Source organism: Morone saxatilis, unplaced genomic scaffold, assembly GCF_004916995.1.
Source record: "Morone saxatilis isolate NCDOM2014 unplaced genomic scaffold, NCSU_SB_2.0 Contig16, whole genome shotgun sequence".
Lineage (NCBI taxonomy): Eukaryota > Metazoa > Chordata > Actinopteri > Moronidae > Morone > Morone saxatilis.
This window is the reverse complement of record NW_023339718.1, coordinates 12,205,087-12,214,959: the sequence shown is the minus strand read 5'-3', so window position 1 is coordinate 12,214,959 and position 9,873 is coordinate 12,205,087. Positions and strand designations below refer to the sequence as shown.

General features: G+C 43.7%; 1 protein-coding gene across 1 annotated transcript in view; it reads left to right on the top strand.

Annotated features, from left to right (window-relative positions):
• Positions 1-9,873, top strand: part of ptch1 (patched 1) — a 49,135-nt gene that overhangs the window by 34,527 nt on the left and 4,735 nt on the right. The window contains exons 17-20 of the mRNA XM_035658698.1: positions 2,163-2,346; positions 4,162-4,442; positions 6,399-6,536; positions 6,710-6,852. Coding sequence (XP_035514591.1) covers positions 2,163-2,346; positions 4,162-4,442; positions 6,399-6,536; positions 6,710-6,852 — 746 coding nt within the window. The remainder of the gene's footprint in view (positions 1-2,162; positions 2,347-4,161; positions 4,443-6,398; positions 6,537-6,709; positions 6,853-9,873) is intronic.

The window sequence follows — 9,873 nt, the reverse complement described above, 5'->3', positions numbered from 1 at the left end:
TGTGTGTGTATGCCTGTGTGTGTGGTTTGAAGGTAAAAAGATAAAGCACTGGAGGAGGTGGTATGGAGAGAAGGAGGAGGTGGAAAGTTTAAAGTGCTATGGAAGACCATGCTAACGCTATCAAGAGCGTTTTTTTTCTCAGGGCCGGCTTGGTCTGTGGCGCCGGGCATTCTGGGTACCCGTAGGGGTCAGGAGAAGCAAGTGTGAGCAACATTTGTACAGATGTTGTGTTATTTTTATAGCTCTACTCCATTTGCTGGGTGGCATTTCCTTCAGTGTTAACAACCAGGTTAACTGCACACAGACGCGCTCAGGGACTCCAGCCAATTTTTTTATTGTTACGCTAACTCAAGCAATTTTTTCTCTCCCCACCCCCCCATCACAAAAAGCCCCACTCCTTTCGTCATCCACCTAACCCCATGAGTCCAGCTTCACCCCCAAAACCTCTCACTGCCTCTATGATGGAAGGATTTATGGTTCCTAGAAGGGAGAGTGGCAGAGCGGTGTGCTGTAATGGTTTTACCTCTCAGGAGGTTGCAATGTTAGGCTATTCCATATAAGACAGCCATTCCTGTCTACCTACTGGCCACAGCCGTCACAGCAAATGACATCGACTGAAACAGAGCTTGGGAACGATCTGCAACCAGACAGAAATACTCAGCATGGGTTTGGCCTTATTAATAGTGGGTAGATAGTCAGGAGTTTAACTACAGGCTAACAATTTTTTTTTAATTATTTATCATCAGCTCTAAGACTGAGAGCAGGTACAGTGTAAGGGAATCCAAGCCAAGCAATATTGAATTATGTAGTAAATAAAGTTTCAACAAAGTACCTTGGTATCAGTAATGTTCTGATATTTTTGCCATGACTGTTTTTGGGTTTATGAGCATAAACAAGAGTCTACAGTGTAACATGTTCCCCATATTATTTAAGTGTGTTAGCATGCTAATATTTAGCAATAAACGCAGCTGAAGCTGATAGGAACTGGGTTTGCAGGTATTTAGTCGAACAAGGTATTGGCCAAATTAGAATTTTAACCTGATAATGGTGAAAGATGAAAAATAGGAAGGGCCAGTTATTACAGTACATTCTTAGGGGGGCATTAATGTCTGCACCAAATTTCATAACAATAATAAATTTTACTCAAAACCAAAAATGGGTTAATGGGTTACCCTAACCCTAACCAATCCATACAATAGTTATTATATATAACAATAGATATATTCAGTATGGACCAAACTGGTGGACCGACCTACTGACATACCAACCGACCAACATTGCCATCCATAGAGCTGTGCTGCTAAAATAATATCCTAATGATGTTGCCAGTGATTAATTTTACACAGTAAAAAAGTGCAGACAATCACAATACAACCTTAAAGCCACCCAGTGATCAAAATGCCAGATCAATGTTTGCCTCATTCTACAAATATCAATACATTGGTACTGTTGGAATTAAGAGGACTTGGCAGCACCTGGCATCTTAAGCAGCTGCTTCTTGACAGAAAAGTGCTGCAAGGCTTCCTTCATAAATTTATTCAGAGTGGTCAGGACGTTGGGCCTGAGGTTGGCCAGCCAATATCTACTGTATGTAAAGGGAGAAGCTGATTCAACATTTTCCATGTTTTAATGTGGCATGATAATTCTGGGAAGCTGTGATGAGAAGTACGGGAATTTTCAGAAAGGCAACCAGTGTTTGACTTGTTGATTTTTCTTTGGTTGGAAAGAGAGAGGGGCTAATATTTGACTCTTATTTTGAAAGCTGCTCCGTTCTCTTGCACTCATGCATGTGTATAAATAAGCCTTTCTGCGGTCAGCTCACCTGTAGAATGTTTTGGTCAGACATGTCCTATTTCCACAATACCTTTTTGTGTCCAATGTATACTTAGCAGCCACAATATGATTTCCTATGCTCCACCTAATTTTTTTTCTTTCACCTTAATTGCACTTTTTCCATTTCCTATATATTCCATTTTCAAATTTGAAAATTTGGCTTGCCCAATATAAATGTTAAGGACATAATTTACCCTTCTAAAATGCATGCATGTGTCTGAAAGTCTTGTTTTCTTGTTGTTCTTGTAAGAAGAAGTGGACAGAACTAAATTGTCTACATTAGTAATTGCGGCACCATCATTAATTCACCTTGTTTCTGGGTTTTGTAGCTGACCCGTCAGAGACTTGTGGATGCAGACGGCATCATCAACCCCGGGGCTTTCTACATCTACCTAACCGCCTGGGTCAGCAATGACCCTGTGGCATACGCTGCCTCGCAGGCCAACATTCGCCCACACCCTCCTGAGTGGCTCCACGACCGCACCGACTCCATGCCCGAGACACGCCTCAGCAGTAAGTCGGCACGCCATAAGTTCCCAAAATGTGCTAGAATTAAAAAACGGTTGCCTTATAGGGTAATGGTTTTAATGGTTGTAAAGTTTTGCTTTGACGCAAGGAAGGAAATTTCAATAATAATGTAATTTGTTGCGACAAATTAAGGTAATTTAAAATATCGATGTTCAGACCTGCTACATGGTACAAATGAACAAATTGTATTTACTAAATGCTTACTAAAATAATCAGCCAAACGTTTGTAGGGCTCATTGGTCTCAGCTGCAACTTTTTTTTAGGTTCCAGGCGGCTGCTACATGTGAGCTGTGTTTACCTCTTGTGGTTTGAATTATTGCTCCTTGTCTGCCTCTTAGCTTTAAGTGAGGTAGTAGACTTTACTGTACCACTGTGGTGTGTGTGCGTTTGTGTATGTGTGAGCTCAGGTTGCAAGGCTGAGGACCAAGACACGGCTCACTGTGGTTCTTCTAATGGTGCCTGTGGTGAATGCTATAATCCTGGCTACCATGGGGCCCTTGCATTACAGACACACACACACACGCACACACACACACACACATACATTATTAAAACTCAGTGACCCCAAACACTACACACACCCTGTTCTCATTTCCCTACCACACACACAGACTGTAACTCACATAAAAAGTACAGTCATGTTGTTGTTTGATTCTTGACTGTGATTTGGTACAAGTCAGGAAGTGCTCCATGGGGGAGGAAAATGATTGGATAACAAGGAGAAACTGGGTTTGGGTGGGAAGCACAATTGGATAACAAGCAGGAAGTCCTTTACAGGGGGGAATACGATTGGATAAGCAGCGTGAAGTGCTTGGCTGTGTGGGAGCCCCCCGGAGCAGATCTGTGTTGGCCAAAAGCCAACTGGTGTCCTAATGGAAATTTATAGTTGAGATTATAATGGGCCAAACCATGTTAGCAAGTGCTCCTGTCTGACCCTGCAAGCACTGTAGAATATACACACTCACACCAACACCAGGCAGTCCAATGCATGTATTTTTATAAGGAAAACAATAGGCAGATAGTTAGATAGATATGAAGTTACAGACTGAATCGTTCTGCCATATGCAGCAATGTGTTGTTAATTACAATCTGAATGACTGCACTGTTTTTTCAGCACCAAATATGACTTCATAGCTGAGTGACAAGCAGGTATGCGTGTTTATGCATCTATATTATGCTTTATGTGGCAGTGCTAACTTTAGGGTGTGGTAATGGCGGTGATTCTGACATTGTAATTACCGTGAATCAACGTTAGCTCTGACACTCTGCTGTGTCTGGAACTGATAGGCCCTCATTAGCCAGGCTGCGCCACAGACAGGCTTGGTTCGAGTCAATGGAGCTCTGTTTCACACTGCTCCGCCTACTCCCACCACACACACACACACACACATACACAGATGTAGCTCCTCTTGGAACAAGGTTGGATTAGGGAGGAAAAGTCTTGATATTGGTGGTTTGGCTGAAGAGTCTAAAATTATTTCTGCAGATTCACTGAATGATCAGGACCTAATGCTAGTTAATCAGAATAGACAAATATCATCTGCAGATGTCATTGTTGCCATTGTTGATTTATCTGATTACTTCCTTAATGTTCCTCAGTAGTTTGTTTCTCTGAATTGAAATTTCATCATCTTGCAAGGCTGTGTTGCTTCCAAGCCCCCAAAGTGCAAAATCATCGTCAATTGCTGCATGGGGTCTCATAAAAATGATGTGGTGATTGCAGCTAAATAAAGATCAAGTTCTGGCTTTTTTTTTTTACTACTAACAAATTAACCTTCCTGTCATTGTCTCTCCATTCAGTCCCGGCAGCTGAGCCCATCGAATACGCACAGTTCCCCTTCTACCTCAACGGGCTCAGGGAGACACCGCAGTTTGTGGAGGCCATCGAGAGCGTGCGGGCTATCTGCAGCAACTACAGCCGACAAGGCCTTCCCTCCTACCCCAATGGCTACCCTTTCCTGTTCTGGGAACAATATGTTAGTCTGCGCCACTGGCTCCTGCTGTCCATCAGTGTTGTGCTTGCCTGCACCTTTCTGGTCTGTGCCCTCTTCCTGCTCAACCCTTGGACCGCCGGCATCATAGTGAGTGTTGGAGAAAACGAACAGACAATAGATGCAATACTATACATACATGGTTGATGATGGCCAGGGAAACAGACATAAACTACAGCAGATGTTCTGTCAGATGATTGTTGAGAAAGATACACATGTGGCCGCTCATTCTTTGTTACCTACTTTTTATAAGCGTAATATTCCTTTCTGGTTTGATAGGTTAATGGATTATGTTACAAACAGGTCCACTCCTTAACACAGAGAGGCAAAAAGCCCAAGTTTCAGTTCTTAAAAAAAAAAATCCCTTTTCCTGCTCCCCTCCCTTTATTTCCTGGTTTTTATGTGTGGTCTAGAAGGTATCTCAGAAAGGAGAGAGTTGGAAAGGAGAAGGGGCTGCTGTGTGTTATTGTAGCCCCAGTCACCAGTGTTTATCTTGTGCTGTTTTGTTAGGGCCAGTCTGTTTAGTCTAGTCCAACACTCCCAGACACCAATGCTGAAATAAATGGGGAGAGGACACAAAGTTGCTCAGGCAACTTGCTCCCACTCTAAACCTATAAAAAGTTTGATTTTATTTCCATCCTCCACACTCCTGTTTTCCCCCTCCTCTCGCAAGGGCAGTTTCCAAGGATACGTGCAAACATGCATTCATATACACAGCAAAGTGCACAGACACACACTTTTTTTTATCACACACGCAGATATGTATATACTTGCACACATACAGTATGAACGTGTAAACACGCAGGTACATAATTCACACAGAAACACATACACAGAGCGCTCTGGTTTTCCTCTCCTGTGGGTTGTATTTTACGACAGGCAGTGGCCAGGCCACCCGAGCCCTTAAACAGGGGAGGAGGGGACCTCATGTTCATCCGTCAGGCTTTACTAGGAAGATCAAAAGACAAGTTATGGAGAGGCGTCAAGTTTAACCATTTGCTCTGTCCAGGACCAGACCACCGCCAGCCCTACAACGTCAAACCCTCAACCTTAAGCCCTTTCAAACCCTCTCAGCTATTTCCCCTGAAATCCATCTTAACCACATAGACAGGGGGCTGTTTTAAACCTTGTGTCTTGTGTTTAAATTTATACAGATGTTTCTAATTGACTGCTGTTCACACTTGGCATCACAATAGGTCTCAAAAGCATATAGAGTGATCACTCGTGATCTGGTTTTGCTTCCTGTCCATGTCCTCGATAAACATTTTGTTTTATCTGTCAGACAACCGTGACTTAAAAGGAAAAATATATTGGTACATACTTCAACGTTTTGCCTGTCTTTTCTGTCAGTCTACAAAGATCTTAAATTAGTTAAGTGTATTTCCCTGGAAGTTGGGAGCCAATGTTTTCTATATCACATGTCCACTTGTGATCAGATCACCCAAGATGCACTTGAGTATAAAGCCAGGCACACACATACACCACACATAAATACCCCCTCGTGGACACACATGCACATACTCTGTCCTGCTCATTTTATATAGGCACCCACACCCACACACATACACATACACACAGTTCTCTCCCCTGCCCACCTCAGCCCTGTTCAAAGGATTTGGGCCCCATGTAACCTGACACCTGTCAGCTGATAATGGCATTTACTCCCAGCTCCTGTCCCGCTCTGCACTGAAGCCTCCAAACACACACCAACACATATTGCACACACATGTATAGTTACTACTCAACACATCTATGAGATAGAGATACCCTCATGTATTATTGCCTCTATCTGTCTTGTGTACATTCAAAGTCCAGGTCAAACAGCAAATTTTCTCATAAAATACTTTAGATTAGTAAAGATAAGTTTATACAGATCAACTTTGGGTACGAAATGTGGGTATTTTTCCTTAAAAAACTGAACTGAGACTATGAGACAGTTAACTACACAAATGTAGTAAATGCCTGAATTTCTGTCGGATTTCTGTCCTGTCTTGTGTTTGATGAAATGTATACCTTTCTAACAGAAGCTCCTCCTATCTCTTTCAGGTGTTGGTGCTTTCTCTCATGACTGTGGAGCTGTTTGGCTTCATGGGGCTAATGGGAATCAAGCTGAGTGCTGTTCCTGTGGTCATTCTCATCGCCTCCGTGGGCATTGGAGTGGAGTTCACTGTCCATGTAGCCTTGGTAGGCATACACCAACTGGAACAAAATAAATCCAACAAAACAATCAGTTTCAGTTTCACAACAATCACTTTCTGATGTTGCTGTGCCATAATAATGCTCTAATGTGAATTGCAATATGGTTTTGGAATCTCATTGAGAAAGAGACATAAGTGTGTTTTTTGTGTGTGTTGTAGGCTTTCCTTACAGCCATAGGGGATCGTCACAAGCGGGCAGTGCTGGCCTTGGAGCACATGTTTGCTCCAGTACTCGATGGAGCCTTTTCTACCTTATTAGGTGTCCTAATGCTCGCTGGCTCTGAGTTCGACTTCATCGTCAGGTGAGTCGGAAAAAAAACAAATATCCATTAATTTAACCGAATATATAAGCACACAGGACTGCACATTCAAAAAGGTTATCATATGTATGGGGTCTATGTGGCGTCAGTAGACCATTGAGACCGTGCCTCAACCTGTATGTCACACAGGAATCTACCTGAGACACCAATCATGCATGAAGGCTCTTTGCTTTCCTCCTCCATTCCCTCCTTTCATCTCTTTTTCGTCTTCCACCCACGTCTCCCTTTCATATTCCATCTCTGTAAACCTCATCCCTTTTCCAGCTACTAGTGACATACCTGATTTGGTTGTTTTTTGTCGATTTCTGTGGGCTTGCTGTCCAAGAAATGTCATAAACAAGCGCTTTATCTTTTTCAACCCTCCTCTCTCCCCTTTTGTCTTTTCTTTCATCCTCCTCTTCTCCCCCTTAGTGTCTCTCATGCCTGATATTTTAGGGGAAACCAGGGGAAGGATGGAGAGTTGAAGGTCAGGAGAACAAGGAGGAGGAGGGCTAGGAGGGAATAGATGGAGAAGCAGAGGGAAACAAAGTGAGAGAGAGTGAGTGAGAGAGAGAGAGAGAGAACAGGAAAGTCTTCTGGCTTTTGTATTCTCCTTCAGCTAGTTTAACTGCCCTCCCTAGACATTTATAAGCATGGGAAGGAGTAACAGGGTGGGGGGCGAGAGGGCAGTTGTGGAAAGACAGGAGAAGTGGAAATCAAAACCGACACACTGTGGGGGCTCTGCGTCGGTGGCTCCTTTTGTGTGTGCACACTCTTACAAGCATCAGACAGAAATGTAGCTACGAGCCACCATACAAGGGAGGAAAATTAATGATTCTGTACATTCTCTGGGCTGGAGTATTATGAGAAGTTTCCAGTGAGCTCAGTGAATAACTTAAAGTAGCCGAGGTAGCTGTATAATTTGGTTGACCTACTCCTTGACGAAAAGGGAGCACTGAAGCCCATGTGATCTGCAAGCACACAACCTCTGTCATGTGCACAGGCCTGCGCTCATGCGTGCACACACACACTCACACACACACACACACACTAACCTGCTCCCTGACCTTGTAATCATGGGGGTCAGTAATGGCGTGCCTGCCAGTGAGAGCACACACAGATACACACTCAGAGAAACACATACAAACAGAGTAGACACACATACACACAAACACAGGGAGGCCTATAGACCTTCTCTCTTCACCTCCAGTGGTGTGCTCTGGTTCCTGGCTCAGTCCCGGGCCTCCATTTAAAGGTTCTGCTGTTGTCTGAGCAAACAAAGCTGCAGCCCAAGACGGTGCAATAACAACAGGCCCGGCTCGTATTTTTCTGCTTGCGCCGAAAGAAATGTTTCCCTGACTTTCCCTGTCAGCCCTGTGAATGTTTTCACTCTAAACAGCCCAACGGGGCACTCAGCCTGGTATGTGGGCTGCACGCGTGCATGTGTACGTGTGTGCATATATGTTCCGAAGGTGACGTGGTGTTTACCCCTCCTGGTGTGTATGGAAATGCATAACTGTAGCGATGACACAGTTATTTCAGCTCCACTTGCAGAAACAGCTCTGATAATCTAATAAAAGTAGATCAAGGATGACTGGGTGGGCTTTAAATACTGTATAGTGGGTGTGTGTGTGCACGAAACATCAGATCATAGGTAGTTGCTTCCATTTACTTCCAAGGGCTCCAAGTTGGAAATTGAATTTGGCAGGTTCTCAAATGTTGTTGAACATGGACTTTTTGCCAGTATTCAGTGCCATTGGAGGACTGTCTGTCAGTGCCAGAAGGTGTAGTGAGATGTTGCGAAAAATAAACCCCAGTGGTGAAATCGGAAACCCTTTTCAAGTAACCACATTAATAAAAACACTCATCTGTTATCAGCCAGTCATGTTAAAGAAACTGTGCTGATCACGTGCTTGCTGTCACTGTTCTTTAATGGCTTTTATGTAAACGTACAGAAGTAATAAATCAATCTAATACATAGCAATAGTCCTTCCCCGTTTACCTGAAAGGTGCAAAAGCAGAGGTACCTTTTGAAGAAGACTATTTAGCATTACCATATGAACACTGATATATTATTGTGCATTCACAGACCTGATACAGATAATGTATCCTGGAATTGATTCATGTTGTGACAGTCGGCCCGTATCCTATGTACTGGCATCTTAACACTACCACTCACAGCATGCAGTCCTGTCATTAGGGTCACAATGCTGTAACTGCAACAACACTGACCAACATCACGCCTCTATCTGGGCTCATCGTTGCAGGTTGCACATGAGAAATGTTACACCAGGTTACTTCATCCATCTCCAGGCTAGATCTGGTTCTGCTCTGATTGTTTTTTGGACTTTGCCTAGTGTGGAGCAGCAGACGTGTGTCTCCACACCAATACTCCCAAATTGTTGGGAGGGCATTATGCATATTAAGTAAATTTCCATCCTGTTTCACAGTCAGTGTACCAGTATTGTGAAAGTGAGGCCACCCATGCTGGGCAGACAAGAACCAGCTCTCCTCACTTGTGGGTCCTCTGTACAATGCCTGCCTTCCTGCACAAACACATACTGATATAAACAAACACACACAGATTAGTTATGAATGTGCGTTTAGTTTGAGGCCCACACACACACACACACACACACACACACACACACAGAGCATAGTCAAGAATCAGGCGAAGGGGTTTGTGGTTCATCAATGTGTCCTTGATAACCTGAGAGCTTCCACTGGAGAACCAAGTGTGGAGGAAAGCCTTCCCTAATGAAGGGAGATGGATTGGTGAGAGAGACAAAGAGAGAGAGAGAGGGATTTAGAGTGGAGATTGGGGGGTCTTACCTGATACATTGGAGATTTAATTAGACGGAGGGGATTGTGGAGTGGCCGGGAATTTCACAGGGGCTTAGCTGGAAAGAAGGGAGAGAGAAGTGAGGCAAAGAAGAGAGAGAAAGAAATAAAAGCGAGGGAGAGAGACCAGGGAGGGGTGGTGCTCTGAGGGTCTCCTTCTCTTCTTCCTAGACTAAATTGTTT